Source organism: Tinamus guttatus, unplaced genomic scaffold (assembly GCF_059628265.1).
Source record: "Tinamus guttatus ecotype Peru unplaced genomic scaffold, ASM5962826v1 Tinamus_guttatus_pri_ptg000249l, whole genome shotgun sequence".
Classification (NCBI taxonomy): domain Eukaryota; kingdom Metazoa; phylum Chordata; class Aves; order Tinamiformes; family Tinamidae; genus Tinamus; species Tinamus guttatus.
Window position 1 is genome coordinate 1,371,653 of NW_028288783.1, and position 23,132 is coordinate 1,394,784.

Consider the following 23,132-nt stretch of genomic DNA (forward strand, 5'->3'; position numbering starts at 1 on the left):
CCAGAGCTGATTGTATTCAGACCTCAAAAGGTTATCAATATCTAGAAATTGTATACTGTGAAGGTCTCTTGTTTTTGACTTCTAAAGCAAAATACATAATGAAAATATAAATTAAAATGTATTTTTAAATGAGCATTTCCCTCTATTCTAAAGTAAGGAACCAGGTACAAATTTAGAATATCCAATTTGTCCTGCACCAAGCAGAGCAGAACAAGGAGAATTCAGAGCAGTGCCTTTTGTGTATTTACAGGTATTAAGCCAATTTTAAAAGTGGAAAGCAGCAAGCTGATGTTTGCCTGCTCTCACTCCCCAGATTAACTTATCTACAAATTTAAGGGAGAAACGTGAAGAGACCAAGTTCTGCCTCGCCCAGGGGCAATTTTGGGGACTTTGCACTAGCTCTTTCCCTTTGCTGCCCGCAGGTGCTGCATGTTGCTGTCTTGTCCCATTCAGGCCTGGCCATCTGCGAAGAAGAGGAACAGCTATTGTGCTTCCTCAACAGTTATTCACTATCAACCTAGATAAGCCGCAGGCAGTGGAAAACTTGCCAGGGGCAAATCAAAACACACAACTGAATACAACTGAGCTGCAAAGAAAAACCAAGAGCCTGTAACTGCTGCCATTTCCCCTCTGAGCCAGATGCAAAGGAACCTGTATCCAGAGGCCATGTCTCACACCAGCTTACTAGCGTAAAAGAAGACAGAGTCAGGTGTCCATTCTAGCACTTCCATGAGTACCACAGTCTGGATCTGGGCCAGCCAGCACTCTTCCAGATAACACCTTCCAGGTTGGGGAAAACAGGAATCAAGGACCACTCAATCAGGTCCAAGTAAGCTTCCAAAAAATCAGCTGTGTGAATGCCCTCAAAGTCATGCTAACTGACCTCAGTCGATCCCTCTCCCCCTCACCAGCTAAACTCAACCTACAGGTCCCCATCTATATTGGGGCTTGTTTTCCTCCCACAATAGCTTCTTCATTGAAATCACAAATCACACATGTTCAGATCCACTGACAGAAAGGATAAAACAGACATATGCTCACATCAGACATTGCTGACGCCGCCATGAAGAGGCCTGACAGTGGCTATGACTGCTGTAACCATCAGCAGAGGCATCAGCAATACAAGAGAGCTTTCCCGGGCAGATTCTAAGGTAAAAATGAAGGATCCGCAGCATCTGGACAACTTTTTTTATTTCATTGTCACTTCATGAGAGAAGCTAGCCTGTTTGGTGACCATCCCTTCAATATCTGACTGTAAAAGCAGTGCTGTTCTCCATGCTCACAGTATATGAAGACCAGGCATAGCAAAAGATGAACAAGGACAGAAAGAGAAGGGACAGAGAACTTAGGTCAAGAAAAGTCAAGAAGAAAGGAGATCAAGGAACAAGGCTATCAAGATTTTTATGCTCCTTCTCTACGAAGCTGCCCAAAATAACCCTTGTGCCCAAAGACACTAAGGAGCATTATGGACATTTCTTAGTCCTTCAAAATTTTCATATTACTTGAATACAATTTTTTACCTTACTCAGCCATGATGAAGGAAAAACAGAATTACAGTAAATGTCACTTAGAAAGCATACCACTCTTGCCCTTTCCACCATCATTCCTGTCCAAACCTTTCAACTCTTTCCTTCTGTTAGCAGTCCTGCCCAACTCTGACAATAAATTTAAGTCAACCAAGGACATAATTTCTCATTAAACAGATGGTCATGACATAAGAGATTTGTGTTTTAGGAGCATCAGCACAGGCCAAAGACTGATCCACCACAGCTCAGGACAGAGGCATATACTGGCAGTACCGGAAAGCACTGCACATGCCACACTTGTCTGCTCTTTGGCAGTATTAACAGACTAGTCTGCCAGAAACACTCCTGAAATTCTGCAAAGGTGTTTTTTAACCAGAGGGAAAGAGAACGAGGAAGGGTCTCATCAGGCAACCATACCATACACTTTCTCTTGAGGAAGCAGCAGCCACACCAGCCACTCAGAGATGATTGTATTTAAGGTCAAAAGGCCTCCACCAAGGCTTCAAAGCAGAATCTCTGTCCTCTCCAAAGCACATAAAAGCTGTAGCTCCCATACTGCCTACCTACATACTGCCTACCACAGCTGGCCATAACGTGGTTCAGGACTCCAACCTCACGACTGCAAGCACAGAAGCTATCCCAAGAGCAAGTAGAATGCTTTGAGCACACCACACTAGCTGGTTACTCAGTATAAAATTGGCATTTAGTAGAGGGAAAACATTGACAGGAGATTAAAAGCCTTGTTACTCAAGAAGAAGTTTGGTTTCTGTTAGACCTGGAGAGCTCGCAAAGCTCAGTAACTAACTAAGATTCCTTGGGCAATTTGGTGACCCAGCATTTGCGAGAACCTGCACTCAGAAATAAGAGTCATATCTGATTGTCAGACACTTAATTTCTCAAATCCTAGGTTTATCCTGGGCAAGGAGGACAGGAAAATAGAATATGGAAGAAAAAGAATGCCTTAAATTCATGACATGCAAGAACCCTCAATGACTTTCAAGAAAAGAAGGCAAACAAATATACCCTGGTTGTCTGTTTCCCCCAAACGGCAGCCCCACAGAAGCACATGAGGAAATCTCAATCGAGATTCCAAGAAGTTAACCTCAGAAGAACTTGAGAATACTCAACAGGAAAAGGAAAAAATGTGCTGCTCATCTTCTCCTCAAATATAAAACAAAACAAAAACCTGAATTTCAGAGTTAGAAGTAAAATACTTTCTGTGTGTATTTTTACTTAACAGCTTCCATAGATGGCACAGGTTGAATTCCAGGGTTTTAAAGTCAGGTTCATTCTTGTTTATTTTATCCTGTGTCACCAGATTTAAGTTTATTTGAAATATAAGCTTCTCAAACCTAAGAATTTTGGCTTTTATTCTACCCTCTTTTTTTTTTTTTTTTTTTAAGTACACTAACATTTATAGCTTAAATCCTGTACAACTTGCATTTCAATTTCTGAATGATTTTTATTTTTCAACAAAAAAATAATTCGTATTGAAGACAGAGGTAGAACATTAACACTTTCTCAGGCTAGAACACACTTTTAGAAATGCATTTCAATTTCTTAGGAAGATTCTTTTAAGAAATTACTCTGAAACATTGGTCCACTTGGTTTGCAATAATTTCTATGCTCCTCCCAAAATATCAAACTCCATACAGTAACTTTCAATTTATAGTGTGTACATCATTGGTGCTTCTAAGCTTCCAATACAGAGTTGCTTTCACTGTTTCTTCTCCCTGGAAGAAGGGGAACAAGCTGATGCAATGCAAGTGATTTTCTTACATCTGCCTAGGTAGAAGTCAGATTATGCTCAATAGAGTAACTTGCCGTAATCAAAACCAACGAGTAAAGGGAAAAAACAAACAAACCCACCCCACAGTTTTGCTATCTGGTCTACTAGTGGTAAAAAGTAAAGGCCTCATTCAACTTTATGGAAGATGCCAAACAACAAGTAACTCACATGACGTTTGGTTACACATTTTTTTCTATGAAGGTGAATGTCCAGTACATTCCAGAATACCAAGATGTTATCGAGAAAACTCAAAGATTTAGGGGCTCCTACGACTTAAATGTGCCTAATATACTTTTACAGTGGTTCTCTTCAGTGGGAACTTGGCAACGTTGTAGACTCATGAAGGATTTTGACTGCTGACTGCTCAGACATTACAGCATGAAGTGAGTGCAGAAAAATCTAAAGGGAAGCTTACCAATTAAAGTCAAGTTTTTTAAATAGTTTTGAACTTCATACATCTCAAAAAAAAAAAAAAAAAAAAAAGACAGAGAGAACATCCAGAACACCATACCTTCACCTATATTTATTTTCTTCAAGAACACTAGAAAAAAAAAAATCATTAGCCCCTACACTCCCAGTGCCTATTTTCCAAGATCAGCCATCCATCTAAGCAATGTCCTACCTGAAAGTAATTGCACTAGATTTTTCAGCAAAGGGACTGTCTTGGCAGAAAATAATCACAGCAATATTAGCAATAAAGAGATTACATCTTGGGGTCTCAACATAATGATTTTGAGACCAGTAAAATCAAAATCACTTTTTTTGTTCTTTTACCATTAAAATGTAGTCCAACAGTAAAGCACAGGAAGTGTGGAATTAATAGCACATTATTTCTCTTATGTGCAAGTAGGAAACCTGTCTAAGCCTCTGTGGGTACCCGAAATATTTAATAATACTAATTTATCATCACTATAGTTTCCACATTAATCTCTCCTCTGCTGCTGTAGAAAACACATCCTTAAGTATGCAATGCTTCTCTAAACACTTCATTTCCCCACACATGCTTTGCTGGGGAGGAAGAAAAGCATTTCCAAGGCCACCATGCAATGCTATTCCGAACATCTCCAACCCACTCCTTAAGCACAGTTAGTATTTTGGTTCGGTAACAGTTTATATTAGTCTGGTCATAACAGTGACAAGAATTTACCTGAAGTAGTTTATCTAGAGTGCCGGGGGTGGGGGGGGGGGGGGGAAGGAATATTCAAGTGTGAATTATTTTATAGTTTTATAGTTGTTAGCACACGTCCAGGCTTTATCACATTATACATTGAACTTAATTTCCACCGAAACCTCAGGCGCTTTTTTTAAAGTTACAAACTGAAGTAACTCGGGTAGTTTGCTGTTCGCCCCTTGCCCCTCACACTTGGGGTAAGAAGTTGTCTAACCCAGGCACCAATTCCAGACAAATCGTACAGATATTACACATCTCAAATGCCAATCAACTAACGCTACCAATGCTCTGCAGAAAAGACAGAAAACCCCCAGTTCATCAAAGTTTTAGGCAGAAAACCAACTTTCCCGTAATATTTAGCTCATCTGTGAGCTCATCTCAAGTTTCTCAGTTTCCCCTAACCAGGAGGTTTTTCCCCGCCTTGCACACAAGAGCTGAAGTCGCAGAGGGGGCTCCCACGTTGGCCCGAGCGGCCCCGCTCTTTACCGGTTGCGAGACGGCGGCTCATGGCAGCAGGGACCGAGGGCGCCGGGCAGGGCGACACTTTCGGGAGCACCCAGAGACGCGCCCGCTCCTCGGGCGGCCTCACTGCGCCCTCCGGCAGGTGGGACGTGGGTGCCGCTCCCGCCACGACCCCTCGGCCGCCCCACGCGGGCTCCTCGAGGGACGCGGGGCTCGGCTCGCCCGCGGCTCCCACACGGGATGCGGGGCGTCAGGTGGGACGAGTGGGGGCACCCAGCAGCTCAACGGTCGCAACGGCTGCCGCGCGCCGCGGCTCCCAGCGCAGCGCCCACCTCAGCCCGGCCGCCCGCCCCGGCGCCGCTTACCTGGGGGCAGCTGCAAGTTGGCCGGTAACTGGATGGTGGCCGCGGGCGACCCCTTGGGAGCCACCGGCGGCGGCGCCGCCGCGCGGGGTGTGGGGGCAGCAGGCGCGGCGGCCGGGGCGGCGCCGCCGCAGGGGAGCCCCGCGGGCGGCGGGGCCCCAGCGGGCGGCTGCTCCGCGCGCCACCGGGGCATGAGCCTCGGCGGCGCGGCCGCCGGGGCGCTCATGGATGGGGAGGCGACTCGGGGCGAGGCGAGGGGCGCCCCCGCATAGCGGCAGGCGCCGAGGCAGGCTCACACGCCGCCCCGGCCGCCGCCGCCACGGCGCTCGCGAAAACACATGGTCATCCCGCGCCGTGCCGGCTGCTCAGCGGCGCGCACGTGGGGGCGCCGCGCGGCGCCGGGCCGGGCCTCTCGCCTCTGGGACCGCCCCTCCCGGCGGGCGGGCGGCCCGGCCCGGCCCGGCCCACAGGGCGGGCAGCAGGACGCGATGCGGCGGCGGCGGCGCCCGGCCCAGGCCGGCCCGGCCCCGCGGCGCTCAGCGCGCGCGCCCCGCCGCCCCTGCCGTGTTTATGTGGCCACGCGGAGCCGCCGCCGCGCAAGCGCCCCGAGCCCGGCTCCCCGCGGCCGCCATTGGCGGCGCCGGCGCTGAGGGGAGGCGGCGGCTGTTGGGGCGGGCGCTGCGGCAGGGCCCGCGCCCCCGCAGCCGTTGGGGACTCCCCAACGTGTGTAACTCCGCGGGTTGTTAGGGTTACCACAAAACCAAACAGAACCGAAAACTCCCGAAAGTACTGCCTTTTTTTTTTTCCCCTCTCTTTTTTTTTTTTCATTTTTTTTCTCTCTTCAGTGACACGAGCAGCGGTGCGCGTGTCGCCAGGCAGACCTTGAGGCAGCGCTTACCTTTAACGCTGAGCGAGGCAAAGTCATCTCCGACCTTCACGTCCCAGGCTCGGCTGAAGCAAAGGCCGTGTAAACGGGGGAATGAGGAGGGCAAGACAATCTCCCTCGCCTCGTAAAGTAAGCATGGCACAGTTATCAGTAAGACAAGTGTGTTTTTTTTGTTCTTTTTTTTTTGTTTTGTTTCGGTTTTTAACAAAAACATGCCTTCAGAGTAGAACTGAAACTGAAACTTGCAGCAGTATGACCTTGAGCACATCTATTCTGAGGGTTTTATTTATCACAGAGTTGGGCTAAATTTCAATAGGTTTTGAAGCACACTTAAGCACGTGCTTGTCTTTACTCATAAACTTCAGGAGGCTTGCTCATCTGGCAAGGTTAAAACGCAGTGTAAGAGGGTACAAAGCGAAGGTGTACAATTCAGTATAAGGGCACCTAAAGCACAGAATGTTCATGTTGCAAAAAGACACTTTAACACTTATTATATTGGACATCCTTTGCAACTATGCTTTTCAGGTAGAAATGCATACACAAAATTCCAGTACTTCCAAGATACAGTGAAAGTGATGCAAAATGTGAACAGAACACATAAGATAATACACGTAAGATAATCCACCTGTTTTCCATGCATTGATGGAAATGCCCAAGATTGTCAAATTGCAGGAAGAAAAGAAACATTTTCATTTGCAGCTCTCTCAGTTTCACAGTACTGCTGCTTTAAAATACTGTCAGCATTAGGCAAGGCAGTTACTGAAATCATGTGAGAACCAAAACCATATGGCCGTACCTTAATGTCTAATGTGATCATAACACAGTTATCCACCCACCAAAACTTAACTTGTGAGGTAACTTTTACCTGTACTTGTATGGAGACTTGTATGGGCTAGCTGTCTCAGTAAGTGCCTTACTCTCTTACATGCACACAAGGTTTATTCTACTACACATTTCACCACTACTATTACACTGGAAGCTTTAACAGGCTGCATAAAATAATCCTACCTTCATTTGCAATAAATGGCAATAGGATTGACACAAGAGGGAGGCAATCTCTGTACCCCTTGCAGCTTTGCCAAGTCTGAGCAAATAAATCAGTTCTTCTGCATTTGAATATGTTATGTGTATAAGGTGCCAAGCAGAGCATAGTGAGGTGCTACCCTCATGAAAGGATGTCCAGAGAAGAGAAGAAAGGAAATAATTCCAACAAACAAAGAGTAGCACTGACCGATGACAGAAAGAGTAGGATGCAGAGGAAGGGATACAGACATCAACACAAGTTCTGCTGTTCTAGAACTTCAGGGAGGAACAGAAATTATTTATAACATAGGATCAGTATTTCTCCTCTTGTGGCCATTCAAATTTTATAGGGATACCTAAGACTCATGTGAACATTCAAGAGCGAAAGTGTACCTGGAAGAGACAAAGAAATGTGCATTAGACAGAAGATTAGGTAGTCAAGCTTAGCAGAATGTGAAAAGAGGAAGTACAGAATGCAGCATAGTGAGAAAGAAACAGTGCAGAAGTAAAAGGAAATGATACGAAAGACAACACAGGAAAAGGTATAGCCCAATGATAGTAAAGAGAAAAAAACACTGAACAAAGCCCCAAAGATATAGAAATATAGACATACTAAAATGGTCTAAGAGTGCTAAAACTGCTCTCCAAGCAAAGCAGGCACATCGATCATTCCATCAAACAGCACAGGAAAGATAAGGAAGAGGTTTTTTCCACACTGGAAGAATGTGCTACTAATCACTTTTCATTACCTAAGCTAAGAGAAAAGCCAAAATTTAGTGTGAATTGGAAGAAACACAGAATCTGGAATTTTAAAGTTATTTTCACTTTGATAAGTGAAAAGTTTATAACACATGTTAGGGAAATTACTTGAGTCACTATCTTGAGTATTTTAACTTCTTTACTTGGGTAATTGCTACCACCAAAAATGTCATCACCTAAAAGACTTTTCATTAAGTCATCATTCTTGTCTAGACCTTTATGCAAGACCTCATCCAGGAGGAACTGATGAATATGTTAACTTTTTTTTCTTCACAGTCAGCTGAAGACATATCTAGTTATGCATTCAAGGAATGTCCAAGGCTTGGTGAATTGACCTGCTTTACTATTACTACCCATGAATGGATTTTATTTGATATTCATTTGATACTCATTTGATATTCATCTAGAAGTATCTTCTTCAGCTTCAGGCATAGGAAAGATTTAACGTTTAATACATTCTATGATCATATTAAGAAGTTATAAAGGGTACCAGTTTCTAACCGGTAAGATTCACTAGAAGAAAGCAGTTTTATTACTGGAACAGCACTGAGCTATAATAATATATCATTAGGTAACATGGTTTTCGTACTGTGGAAATCAGATCAGCGATGTGCAGCATTGTGACATTTAGTAAATGAAGCATAATACAAATCAATTTTACTGGACTCTTAGTTTCACCGCAGAACCATTATCTCCTTTGCAAAAGTTACAGAAGAAAAAAAATAGGAATTCTCTTAGACTTTACATAGCTTGTAGTAAGACTACCAAGGGACATAACTGTCATCTCTCGGAAAACATGTTGATAGCTTTCTGTGGCAAATAAATGTTCGAGAAAATACAAGAAGTGAGTATATGCCTCCTTGCACAATGCAGCACGCACAAGTATATTAGGTTTAGCACAACGGAATTGATCATATTTTAGGAAAACTACAGAACTCAGGATCAACCATGAGTTAATTCAGTAACTATAGGCACTCTAGTCAGTTATTGCTTGTTAGAACTTCAAAAACATTTCAATAACAGCCACCATATTTCTTCTGCAACTTAGGTATTTTTCTTCTTTTTCTTTGCAGATTCCTCTTTTTCTTTCTCTGTTTCTGCAACTTACATTTCATTATTTTTTCATTAAAAAATGAATAAGACACAAGTATTTATACCACTGATATCCAAAAGTCATATTGTTTACTTATTTATGTTTCATAGGTCCAGACTGTGCTGCTAAATATTTGCAATGTTTTGACCATCAAGTAACACATCAAGAACTTAATTTCTTAAAGATATAGCAGCAATAACTGCAAGTGGCAACAGGATCTTGTCATTTGAGACTGATGACTTTATTTTATAGCTTAGTAAAGTCTTAGATATCTTAGCTAGATATTTAATATATTCCCTTTCTGTTACACAGATTATGTAGTAAGTATTAAGAATGAAACTCTTCCAGAAATGAAAATGCAGTATTCTGATATTTTTAATGTAAGTTTTGTATGTTCTCAAAGTCCATGTTTTCCACATGTGGTAGTAGCTACTAAGCTATGAAGAGACCACAGCAGGTCAGAAGTACTGTGATCAGGATTACTACACCCCTAACACTTTCATAATTTTAAGAAAGTGGTAATGGCTTGTACCCTCAGTAGATGCAGCCTGTTGTCACGTGCCTTCCCAGAACTGCCTCCTGCACAAAATGCTCCCTGCAGTCTTACACTGTTGTAAATTAGCAGCAATCACTATAGCTCCCAGCGCTATCAGTCTACAGAGACACCACAGAAGTCACCTAACATTCTACCACCAGATGTTAGGGGATACTTCATACATCAAGCTGATTGAACAGGTGCCTGGAATAATTTTTGTGAGAAGATTTTGTTACATTTTTTCGCTATAAAATTAAACTTGTACCTGTGACTGCTGGATTCTTAACTAGATTAAGTTCAATATTTTTTCCTCCAGACCACACAACCTAATGTACAACAAAATCATTAAAATAAGTACTTTTATAAAGCATTTTATATTTCCATAAATGAAATAAACTTCAGCTTTTCTTGAAGCATTTATCACGTGCATTGTCATGGATCACTTACTTCCAGCAAAGCTCATAGCTCATTTGATGGGGTCCTTATGACTTGCCATAGTTTCTTCCATGTGATTCTTTTCCAAAACTTCAGTTTTAGCATTGTGACAAATCACAGTGGCCTGTGGAGGACAGAAAGAGGGCTGTAAACCTCACCACAACATAAATCGATTTACAATCAATTGCATAAAGGCTTGTATACATTCCACACGGAGTTCTAATTTGGGATTCTCCGATATCACTTTACAGTATTTAAATCAGAATTTCCCCATCTGCCAGGTCAATGACTTCTCTTCATTTCTCTTCAGGATCTGATAACGTTTCAAGATTTGATCGTAGTATATCTGGGGACATAAATATATCAGGAGTTCTGAAAACATTTTCGTGCCACATCTTTCTCTATATATGCACTATGCTAGCAACTCTATTTGCCAAAACCTCTTCTGATACAGAGCTAGGGAAGGACAGAGATTTTGAAGCCCTGTAGCACAGTCCTGTGATCAGTAGTTGAAGAAACTCAAATTCTGTCTACAGGAGAAGCATTCTGAGTAAGTCAGGATGCAGCATCCTTCACTGGCTGACACTCTGTTTGTTTTTCAAGGAGTTAAATCCATACTTAATACTGTAAACCCACTTTGCTTAAACTTAATAAAAGCTATTAAGGCCTGAAACTTGAAGACTTTCTAAGTTAGAATGAAAGTTATTTCTATATGCTGCCTCAAATTTATGTTTTCTGTCTCCTCCTACATTTTTTAAGCAGTTTTTGATCTTTTTAGCTGTTGTAATAGATTCCTCTTTCTTGAATAAGGATTGTTGTTAATTAATGCAAGAGTCTTTATGATTTTATTTTTGATCCTTACTATTATGGCAGGCCTGACTGCTGCTGTTAGAACAGTGATCAACAAAGCCAGGATGGAGTGTCACAGCCACAGACTGATTGCTGAGGATCCAGTCACAGTAGAGTATCTCACATAAAAGATTGCAACTTGAAAGCTGTTAAGCATTTTGGCACTGTTAAGACTTCTATATAAAAGCTCTGCATCTTTAATATGGAAAAGAAAGCAGTTGTCTTTTTTAATAGATGGAAGAGAAAGAACGTTAATATTTCTCTATAGGACTCCTTAAAAACGTGACTATCACTTGCAAAAAATAACTTTTTCACAAGATAACAACACCTATTATCAGCTCTTTTATTTGAAGGACCACCAGTAAATATAGTTTATTGCCTATTTTCTTGTATGTAGATCTAGTGAAGAACTTATATAATTTGGAAATAATAATAATGCAGAGAGACCAAACAATATTATAACATAAAAGAGCTGAGATAAGACTGAAAACTTAAAAAGGAAACAATAACAAAGCCCTTACAGCAGAGAGTAATGGGAGAGACTCAACTGAAAGTAAAACTCACAAACCCCGATTCTTCATTTCAAATACTGAAGATTAGCAGAACATCTGTATGCAGTCTGAGTGATTACAGGCATCCGAGATGGTCCTTGGAATCTGTTCCCAGCTGTGCCAAAGATCTTGTTAAAGAATAATCTCACTAAGTCTTAATTGCTGTAGTTCATATGCTTTTAACAGGGAATGCTTATGTCCATGTGAAGAGAGTTTTGCCTTCATTAGGTTTGTGTGAGTTGTACAGATGCAATATTGGCCACACTAACCTCTGAATATGAGAAATAATCAGTATATCAAAACTACATGGTGATTAGCTGTAACCTGCCTTTTCTGCTCTCTACTTTTCTTGTGTGTGGGGCCTGTACTATTCTTAATTTTCTGGGGTAGCAGAACTGGCCAGCTTGTTCACAGCTCTACACATAGGGCAGCAGGAGGCTTAAACTGTAAGAGACAGATCCATCTGGTGAGTACCATTCTTGAAAAGTAAATATCAATTTAGCACACATACAGTATATGTGTGCTTTATATTTGTAACTTATGTGGAATCAATTGTATACAATAAAAATGTTTGTATAGTCAGTGTTTTCCCTGAAGCTGGATGTTGAATTCTGCACCAAACATTGATGGAATCAAAAGGGAAGTTCAAGCTCAGTGAGCCACAGAGGCCTACCTGCTTTTGGAATCAGCTTTGAATAAGACTATAACAAAAATACAAAAATAAGGGTAAAAGCTTTGCAAAGGCAATTGCAGTTGGAATAACTTGTCACAATTACAAAAGGCAATCACCATTGCTTTTGTATTGTTTGGTATTTACATTAAAAAGGGTAGCTTGTTACAGAAAATTAAAAGTATATTCCATTTAAAATTTATCTCATGATCCTTTGTGATTCTTTTGTTCATGCGTGGCTTTATATAACATTTTTCTACACAGAAAATTTTATCATAGAATGGTATGTTTTGAAAACTCCTGTGTTACCTGTATTCAAAAGAATACAGGCAGATAAGCCATTGGAGTTTCAGTAGCAGGTAGTTTTGAGTTGCTCTTGCTCATAGTTTTCTGTAACTGATGCAAGCAGTATTGAAAAAAGTACGGTGAACTCTCCTGTGCACTGTTTGCTTAACCCAGAAGATCTGCCCCCTGAGCACTGCAGCTGAGCTACTGGCAGCAGTGACAAGAGAGCTCACCTGCATGATTAGATTTAGCTGCCATTCTGCTTCCAGGGAAATGGCTGCATGCATTGGCTGGGCCTACGGAGAGCTTTTTCATGCAGGAGGCAGAGCAGGGAGGTGGAACAATCAGCGTTGTGAACACAGGCACAAGCATAAGGCAGGCAGAGTGAGGAAGAACTGAGGAAGTACCCAGGCTACGTAACCAGAAAGTGTCACATCTGAGTAACACAGTCGATGAAACCTTTACCCCTTCCATTTACTGGGGTAATTTCATTGCTGGCTTTGTGCCTAATGGTTGCTTAAAGATCTTGTAATGTATAAGTTCATGAGCTACCTCTTTATTAGCTAACAAAGCTGCCAATGCCCACTTCTTGGTCCTGAGACCATGGTCAGACCCAACTGTCCTTCACCTTGGAAATGAAACAAATAGGTGTACCCAGGCTGATGCTTCCCCGCATGGGCTATTCCTGAACATTGCTCAAACTGGCGGAGAAGTACTTAGACTTAATGCCAAAAGAGAGAGAGAGATGAACCCTGATGATCAAATCCCAGGGTCTGGGCTCATGAGTTGGTGGTTTCTCTCTTCTGACAAAGGCGTAGCTAACAGAGCTGAAAGCTGGTGCAGCAGATTGACTGTTCCAGTGTGGCTGCATGCAGGGCAAACCTTTACAGTTCAGCATCTTTGCTTTGGTTTAATACCCTTTGAAAATAAAATACAGATATCTTCCAAGCTTAGAAGGAAAAGAGATGGGGGATAGTATGCCAACATATTGTAATAGTCTGTGCTCTGGTTTTGTGCAAATCAGAACAACTTTCTTTTTTCCTGCAGAATGAATTAAAATTGGTTTAAACCTGTCAGTTTATGTCTTAGAAAAGGCAAGATCAAAGATATTTGTTTTGAGGCAAAGGATACAGGGTGTGGGAAAACAGAAGAGCAGGCACAACAACCCAGAGACCCCACCACCTCTCCTCCATCCAGGGTTTTTCTCCCCCCCCCCACCCGCCTTTATTTTATTTTGTTTTTTTTCCCCCCCCAGCAATCTTCCCAGGTGATCCTTATATCCTCACCTCTCAACCTTTACCACCACCACCACCTTCCCACGTGCTGTTTATATCTCAGCAAGTGTTCCTTGTTACCCTCTAATGGTCGACCTCAGAAAATCCTTTTATCCATCAAGCAATCGGCATTATTACTTTCATCCCTGGCCAACCTTCCTTCCTATTCCTTATTCCTACACTTGGCCCTTTTTTTGTTTACTAATTCCCGACGCGGGGGTCTCGGACACGACGGACACGATCAATGTGATCAAGCAGTGCCAGTTTATTTAGGGTTCCAGCGCGCTTATATGCAAGGCTTCCCCGTACACACGAGCGCTTCTTTACAATGATTGGTTAAGACCCAGCATCTATGCATCTAACTGTACAGTGCGATAGGCTAACTAACAGAGGCTAACTAATGGTGCCCATGTGTCCTTACATTTAACAACTGTCCCCCTCTTCCAGTTTGTCTCAGCTCATTAACTCCTTATCCGACTTTCAGCCGCACTCCTTATCTCTTAGTTAGCAGTCCTTCTGTCCTTAGCTGGCTTGCCCACAACACGAGCACTGGCCTTCAGAAATCCCACAACTAAGGATTAAATTCCTATTCCTACATTTCTATTCCCGAGTGTCAAACTTCTAGAGCTTCTGAGGCCCAGTGAGGGAGGCTCAGTTTTTCCTCTTTATCTTCCCTTTTCATCTGCTTTTTCAGTAGCTAAAGCTTCTGAGGCTCGCTTCCCACATGGCCAGAGCTTCTACAACTCACAATCATCCTACATAGCTCAGAGCTTTGTTACCATTTATGTTGTTTCCCATTCATCCTGTAGAGCTTCTTTTATCATCCAGGTCAAGTCCCTGTTGGGAGGACGGAATGGGATGGGATGGGACGGGACGGTTGGATGCTAAAGAACAGGTTTTCAGTGTAGATGGAAGAGCCTTATACTGAAAGAAGATGCCACTAGGTGTTTTGCAGCTAGAGAGGAGAAGTCAGTGTCTGGCTTCAAAAGACAGGCTGGCTCTTGTTAGGGAGTAATGCAGCTGGTGACCTTAAGTTAAAGCCAATGCTTATTTACCATTCTGAAAATCCTAAAGCCCTTAAGAATTATGCTAAATCTACTCTGTCAGGCTTTATAGATGGAACAACAATTCCCCCTTCTTGTTTTTGAGTGAGCCAGGATTCTTGATGGTTCACCCAAAATATGTCTTTGTCCACTTGTCCACTGTCTGTCTCAGACAATCAGGCAGGGAATCAGGCAGATAACCAAAATGCACAAGAAAATTAGCAGAATCATAAAACCTGTTTTGATCCGTGATTGTAGCCAACCCACAATGATGACCTATTGAGTAGGCTATACGGATTCAGGTCTGTCCAGTTGCCTAAAGGAATACCTAACATCGGTGCATTGAGTTGATCTGCTGTCCCACAAAGCCAACAACTCTTGATTTGGTTATAATTAACAATCCGCCTAAAAAGCATAACATATCCATTAGCACTAAAAGCAGCATTAACCCCTATAATAGTGTTAAAAGCAATACTACCTCCTAAAAGCTACAATATACAGCTAATAACAGTAACACTTCTTCCTCCCATGTTGTTCTTCTGCAGGCTCACACTTTCCACAGCTAGGGTACCAGTCGCCTGCCTGCTACGCCTGATGTATGCGAGTTTGTTTCCAGCCAAGGTCTCACCCATTTCGCTGGCACCCATCTGGTTCCAGTATCTGTAACAACACAAGCCTACCCTTTTCCCCAGGTTATCAAGTCCAAAGGTACCGTCCATTTTCCGGTGTTCCAGTCTCTCAGCATCACCTTACACAGACCCGACTTTACTTCTGTCAGGACTTCTTTTAGCCCAGACCCGTGTTTGACCATCGGAGGGACTAGGCTGTCCTGGGGTAATCTCAAAAAAATTAAAACATATACTGCTTTTGCCAATCTCTCTGCAGGCATAATTCCCAACTGTCCCCCTTTTTGTTTTTTGTAACTGGCATTTCAGCATTTGGTTCTTCATTCTTACCTCCTGTGCTGAAGCATTTCCCTAGTCTCTTTCCAAGGATACAAGTCAGAGTACGGCTCCCAGTCCTCCACTGGTGGGGGGGGGACGCCATAGTCTGAGTTATTCCCGGCTTTCCCGCTTTCAAATCCTGCACTTTCTTGTTGTGCTTATTCAGCCCTCTCTGCTGATATATATTATACAATAAAGATCTAAAGACCACAGGCACAAACAGCACAAACACAGTTTCTATCCGGTGGCACGACCTCACGTAGCTGTGCACTCCACTAGTGAGTTCCACTGTTTCAGTTGCCAAAGCCCATCCTCGTCGCCAGTTAGGTGCGAATGGGCCTGGGATTTGGCGATAATCACCCAAAACAAGGTGGCTACCCGAGCCTCTATTCAGGTGAAAGCGCATTAAAGAAGCAAATATGAATAATTACTCTTGAGGTAACACTTGTCGGCAGGATACTGAGACTGACCATTCTCTCGAGTTGGCAGATTAGAGGGTTGCTGACAGGCTCCTAACTCAGCGGGCGTCCCCGCAGAGACAACGTGGGCCTCAGTGTTAGGAGTCTCACCCCCTCTTTCTCTCTGCAATGTCTGTTTATGCCCGGTGCATCCTGCCACGTAGGGCCAGTACGTGCCAGCAGGCAGACCAGGGGGCGGACAAACTCCACCTTCAGTCACATAACCTTCCCTCCTGGGTGCGCAGGTGCACATACCAGTAAGTGGGCCCAGCCGTCAGTCTGAGGGTCCTGCCTTCCTCATCTTCCTCCCTCCCGGGTGTTTGACCTTCAAATTTGTTTAGAGGATGTTTGCAGTTAAGTTGGCTACAAGCCCGGTTGAGCAGCCGCCTTCAGCTGCTTTCAGAGGAGGTCGGCTGTGAACCTGGCTGAGCAGCCGCCTCCGCGCTCCTTATCGCTCAGCCTGGGCAGGCAAACATCTTCTTTCTCAGGATCTGGCTTCTATTTCGCCAATAGTTTTATGACTCTACAGATCATACAAATTTCCAGCTTTCAACCATACCTCGTGTCAGCATCAATATACGAAGGATACAACACACAATACAGACGAACATAGCAAATAGAAGTAATAGCCCTAATAACGGTTTCTGCCCTCACTTAAAGCATTACAATTTTCCAACCCCCACTTTAAAAGACAGATCAAATCCCCCTGCACCTCCCCCCTGGCTGTTGTCAAGCCCTCAGCGACATCAGTCTCCTTGATCACATTTGCCTTTTCTTCCCCGGCCCCCTTTTCTAATTTTTCAAGGCGATTCAACAAGTCCTGGACCCAGCCGGGACGTTCCTCAGGTTCGCCGGGAGGGTCCGGAAGCGGGGGCACAGGCAGTGCAGGCGCAGGTGGGGGGGTTTTGGCGATGGATCTCCAAACACCAGTGGTTTTCGGTGGCGATGGATCTCCAAACACCAGCGGTTTTCGGTGGCGTGGCGATCCCGGTGCGGCTCCTGAGGAGCTGGCAGAGGCTTTTACAGGTACACTGCTCGCAGGTTCAGGAGACTCACAGTCCGTCGGTGGCCCTGTGATGTCCTTTGGGCGATGGGGGGATTCAGAACTCCCTTGCTTTCGCGGCTTGTTGGATGGTAATCCTGGGCCCATGAACACTTCCTGAGAGGAGGTGGCCGCTTTCGTCGGCCCACCCTCTGAACTCGGTGACGTGATAGCCACAAGCACCGCCATTGCAGCGGCACGTTTGGCCGTCATTTCTTTTAATACCTGTCATACCAACTGCCACCCAGTGGCTACTTTGGCAGCATCTTTTGACCCCTTACTCACTTCTTCCCACAACTCTGACCCAATTCGGTCCCACATGGGCATCTCAAAAGCCGCATTTACTGAAGGGATCAAATCCCGCTCATGGGCCCATGTCAATAGTTTCTCGAGTAAGGCCTTATCGTATTTCAGTCCTCTCGTAGAAAGGATATGTTGGAGGAGCTTAACCACTACTTCTTCCTCAGAACTTAGCGTGGACCCCATCTCCGCCCCAGCCACTCACCTGTCCTGGGTGGGATTCCAAATCCGTCTTTGCGCCGGCGATTTTCCAGGCGCCGGGGCAGCGCCTGTTTCAGCTGGATCATCCCGCACCCTCGGGTACCGCTGCTGGTAAGCGCTCCTGGAAGCCTTCGGCGCGAGGGTCCCTGTTCGGGCGCCCCTTGTCGACGCGGGGGTCTCGGATACCACGAACATGATCAATGTGATCAAGCAATGCCAGTTTATTTAGGGTTCCAACCGTGCTTATGTGCAAGACTTCCCCGTACACGCGAGCGCTTCTTTACTACGATTGGTTAAGACCCCACGTCTACGCATGTAACTGTACAGTGTGATAGGCTAACTAACAGAGGCTAACTAATGGTGCCCACGTGTCCTTACATTTAACAACTGTCCCCCTCTTCCAGTTTGTCTCAGCTCATTAACTCCTTATCCGACTTTCAGCCGCACTCCTTATCTCTTAGTTAGCAGTCCTTCTGTCCTTAGCTGGCTTGCTCACAACACGAGCACTGGCCTTCAGAAATCCCACAACTAAGGATTAAATTCCTACTCCTACATTTCTATTCCCGAGTGTCAAACTTCTAGAGCTTCTGAGGCTCAGTGAGGGAGGCTCAGTTTTTCCTCTTTATCCTCCTTTTTCATCTGCTTGACGGGACGGGACGGGACGGGACGGGACGGGACGGGACGGGACGGGACGGGACGGGACGGGACGGGACAGGACAGATTTTTCCTCTCTTCATCTTCTTCACCAGATCGTTATATACTCACCTCTCTACCACCACCTTCCCAGGTGCTGCTTACATCTCAACAGGTGTTCCTTGTTAACCTCTCATGGTTGGCCTCAGAAAATCCTTTTATCCATCAAGCAACCTGCATTATTACTTTCATTTCTGGTTGACCTTTTTTTCTTTTCCTTATTCCTACAATAGGGAGCCTTTAAAGTCTTCTCCTAGCTTTACATATGTTCTGCTGAAGTTTTTGTTTTGTTTTTTTTTTTTTGCTGTTGTTAGCCGTCAACAAAATAAAAAACGTAGAGATAAAGCTGAGTAGTGAATACCACTTCTGTGCTCATGTCTCTTTTATTTTTAGGAGGATAGCTTTATGATATAAATATTTCTTATTGCTATGTTGATATTGTAAATGCTAGTTTTATCAATTTTATATTTTTGATGTTTTCTAACATAAAAGTTTGTTCAGAGGCTCGGGTTCTTCAGTAGAGGTTACAGACAAAAGGTAACTTTTAATTCCTTCGTTATTCCTTTTTTTACTTCGTGTGTGCATGTGTGTGTTCTTCCCCAAGGTGAGCATAGACTAAGCAGAGTTAACAAATGATGGTGGTTTTGCCTTCTGCTGTTTTCTATGGTGCTGTGCCAATTGAACTTTTTTTTCTTTTTTGGTTCCCTATTCCTGCTGGGCCCTACTTGTAGTTGCTTCTTATTCCCTAGTTTTTGCCTCAAGGGGGTAGTTGGCTGGGTTACAGTTCACATTCTCTGCTTGATTCCCAAGAGCCAGAAAGCAGGGTAGTGGAAGCTACCATCTGAACTCAGACCAAAACACAGACCAGTGTGCTCAAGAGCTCTCATAATACTTCAAAGCAGTACTTGAGTACTTGAGCTAGCGGGGAGAGAATTGTGGAGCTTACAGATAGACATTAAATATTTCAAGCAATGAGCCCCTGAAAAGCTGAGGTTTAACAAAATCTGACAACTGTTTTATTAATGACAATCTTGTAAACATGAGGAAAAAAAAATCTGAATGCTCTTGTTTCACTGTGAACAGTGCAAGACCCCACTCTTGCCATTTTCATTGGAGCAAACGCTGACAGAACCTTCTCCAGGCCTGGCCGAGGTATACGGATAGTTAGGTCAAAACATGTATTCTTTCCAGGAATACAGTTAGTTGACAAGGTCATGGCATGTTGGCAGATGTTCATAATCAGCTCCTCAGTACCCCTAGATGAAATTTCTGCCCCCTTCCACTTTCCTTTCAAATGAATGGAGATGAATGAATGAACAGATTTTGAATTATTTTGTAATTATATTCAAACCATTTTTTGATAAACTTTGGAGAGAGAAAATAATCCTTGAAACTTCAACTGTATGAATTGTATCATTATGAAACCACTACAAATATTTGTTCACCAGGCACTGTGAGAAATATCATAGCTTTAACACTAGAAACCAGTCTTGCACACCAAACCATGCGGGTATCGTTCAGTGCATCAGGAAGTTCTGGCAGCAGTTTCAGTGTCAGTGAAACTGAAAAGTTTTGAAAATTGTTACAGAGGAACACTGTGCATGCCTTGTTTTCCTGTTTGATGTAAGGAAATAGTACCAAACTTTGGCAGTTGTTCCAAGCAGATTTTTTTTTTTTAAGAAAAATCTTTTTTGAAAGGTTACATATACGTCTACAGAGGCATACCATGTTTTGTTGTGTTTTGCTTTATTGCACTTTGCAGATACTTCCTTTTTTTTTTTTTTTTTTTTTTTTTTACAAATTGAGGGTTTTCATAAAGCAAGTCTAGTGGCACCATTTTTTTCCAATGGCACATGCTCACTTTGTGTCTGTGTATCACATTTTGGTAATCTTCACATATTGCATACTTTTTCATTAATATTATATCTGTTAGGGTGCTCAGTGCTCTTTGATGCTACTACTTTAATTATTTTTGGGCACCATGCCGTAAGACAGCAAACTTAACCAATAAATGTCGTGTGTGTTCAGTCCGCTCCGTGGACCAGACGCTCCCCTGTGTCTTTCCCTCTCCTTGGGCCCCTCTCTTCCCTGAGACACAAGAGTTTTGAAATTAGGCTAATCAATAACCCTACCAGGGCCCCAGGGAAAGCACAAGGAAGACCCACACGCCTCTCACTTTACATCAAAAGCAATGGATGATGAGGCTTAGTGAGGAGGGCAAGTCAAAAGCTGAGGTGGGCCAAAGGCTGGGCCTCTTGCAGTAAGCAGTTAGCCAAACTGTGAATGCAAATGAAAAGTTCCTGAAGGAAATTAAAAGTACTCCTGCAGCACACACGAATAATAAGAAAGTAAAAACAGCCTTACTGCTGATATGAAGAAAGTTTTAGTGGCCTGGATAGAAAGAAAATCAAACCAGGCACGACATTCCCTTAAGCCAATGCCTATCCCAGAGCAAGGCCTTAACTCTTCAATTCTATGAAGTTTGAGAGGGATGAGGAAGTCACAGAAGAAAACTTTGAAACCATGAGGTTTAAGGAGAGAAGCTAGAACATAGAAGTGCAAGGTGAAGCAGCAAGTGCTGATGTAGAAGCTGCAGCAAGTTATGCAGAAGATCTAGCTAGGGTAATTGGTGAATTTGGCTATGCTAAAGAACAGGTTTTCAGTGTAGACGGAAGAGCCTTATACTGAAAGAAGATGGCACTAGGTGTTTTGCAGCTAGAGAGGAGAAGTCAGTGTCTGGCTTCAAAGGACAGGCTGGCTCTTGTTAGGGAGTAATGCAGCTGGTGACCTTAAGCCAATGCTTATTTACCATTCTGAAAATCCTAGAGCCCTTAAGAATTATGCTATATCTACTCTGACAGTGCTCTATAGATGGAACAACACGGCTTCGGTGACAGCACATCTATTTACAACGTGATTTACTGAATATTTTAAGCCCATAGTTGAGACCTACTGCTCAGAACAGGAAAAAAAAGGATTCAAAATATTACTGCTCAGTGACAATGCACCTAGCACCCAGAAGTTCTGATGGAGGCACATAGTTAGATTGTTGTTGTTTTCATGCCTGCTACCACAACATCCATTCTGCAATCCATGGATCAAGGACTTATTTTGACTTTCAAGTCTTACTAAGAAATATATTTTGTAAGACTATAGCTGCTATAGACAGTGATTCCTCTGATGGATCTGGGCAAAGAAAATTGAAAACTTTCTAGAAAGGATTCCCCATTCTAGATGTCATTAACAAGATTTGTGATTCATATGAGAAGATCAAAGTATCAGCATTAACAGGAGTTTGGAAGAAGTTGATTCCAGCTTGGATGACTTTGAGGGAGTCAAGATGCCAGTGGAGGAAGTAACCGCAGATGCAGAGAAAATAGCAAGAGAACTGGAATTAGAAGTGGGGCCTGAAGGTGCAACTAAATTGCTGCAATTTCATGATAAAACTTTTAACAGATAAGGAGTTGCATCTTATGGATGAGCAAAGAAAGTGGTTTCTTGAGAAGGAACCTACTCCTGGTGAGGATGCTGTGAACACTATTGAAATGACAACAAAGCATTTAGAACATTAGATAAGCGTAGCTGACCAAGCAGCAGCAGGGGGTGAGACGATTGACTCCCGTTTTGAAAGAAGTTCTACTGTGGTTAAATTGTTATCAAGCTGCATCGCATGTTACAGAGGGGAAAAAAAAAAATCCTTCATGAAAGGGAGAGGTAATGTGGCACCATTCCTGTTTAATTTTAGGAAATTGCCACAGTCACCCCAGCCTTCATCAGCCACCACTCTGATCAGTCAGCAGCCATCAACACTGAGGCAAGACCCTCTCTCAGCAAAAAGATTAGAGCTCACTGAAGGCGCTGCTGATGGTTAGCGATTTTTAGCAATAGGGGTATTTGTTAATTAACGTATGTACATTTAAAAAAAAAAAAACCATCGCACACTTAATAGGTTTACACTATACTGTAGTCTAACTTTTATATGCACTGGGAAAACAAACAAACAAAAACATGTGGCTTGCTTTATTGCGATATTTGCTTTATTAGGGTGATCGGGGACCAAATGTGCAATATTTCTGAGACAGCCTCTGTCAGACAAAAGCCCTGCCCCATGCTGCAGCATCCACACCTCGTGGTGTTGATATCTTACTGTACTCTCCACCACTCAGTGTCAGGAAATTGGAGGCAGAGCATTGCTACAGTCTGTCAGAATGGAGGGTTGTTGAGGTACATCCTCATTTTTGTGCATTACTAGCTAGTATGGAAAATCCAAGGCATAGTTTCACATTTTAATATTCTGTAAGTACTGTGGCGTCAACAACAGCATCTAGCTTAAAAAAAAAAAAAAAAGTTACATCATTTTATTGAGTTGGATATTACAAACTGTTGAAAAATTCACCTGTCATTTGGAAACGCCTTCTTGGGGAGCATCTCCATGGTCAGAATCAGTCATTCTAAGACACTGCTACCAGAAGAGGCCGTTTCTCCTGTGCTCTGCCTTTCAGTGCATCTTCTTGAGCTTTCTCTGTGTCAGCACAAACTGTTCTACAGTTCAAAGTCAGATCACTCTGTGGATATAACTCAAAATTAACTTTTTTTTCCAAGCTGAATTTTGTTGTCATCTCTCTTGAAAGCCAAGTAAGAGGATGGTTTCATATCATGATAACATGACCTAATCGGAGGTTGCCACAAAAAGGAGCAGTTCTGTTCTTTACAGCCACTTCCCATATATACATTTCTGCATTTTCCCTTGTGCTGGATTTAACCATCGCACAACTTTATGG

General features: G+C 43.2%; 1 protein-coding gene across 1 annotated transcript in view; it reads right to left on the bottom strand.

Annotated features, from left to right (window-relative positions):
- The window catches only part of TAF4B (TATA-box binding protein associated factor 4b), a 78,105-nt gene extending 60,759 nt beyond the window's left edge, over positions 1 to 17,346 (bottom strand). Inside the window, exon 1 of the mRNA XM_088526683.1 lies at positions 16,953 to 17,346. Coding sequence (XP_088382809.1) covers positions 16,953 to 17,346 — 394 coding nt within the window. The remainder of the gene's footprint in view (positions 1 to 16,952) is intronic.
- Positions 17,347 to 23,132: the final 5,786 nt, after the last annotated feature.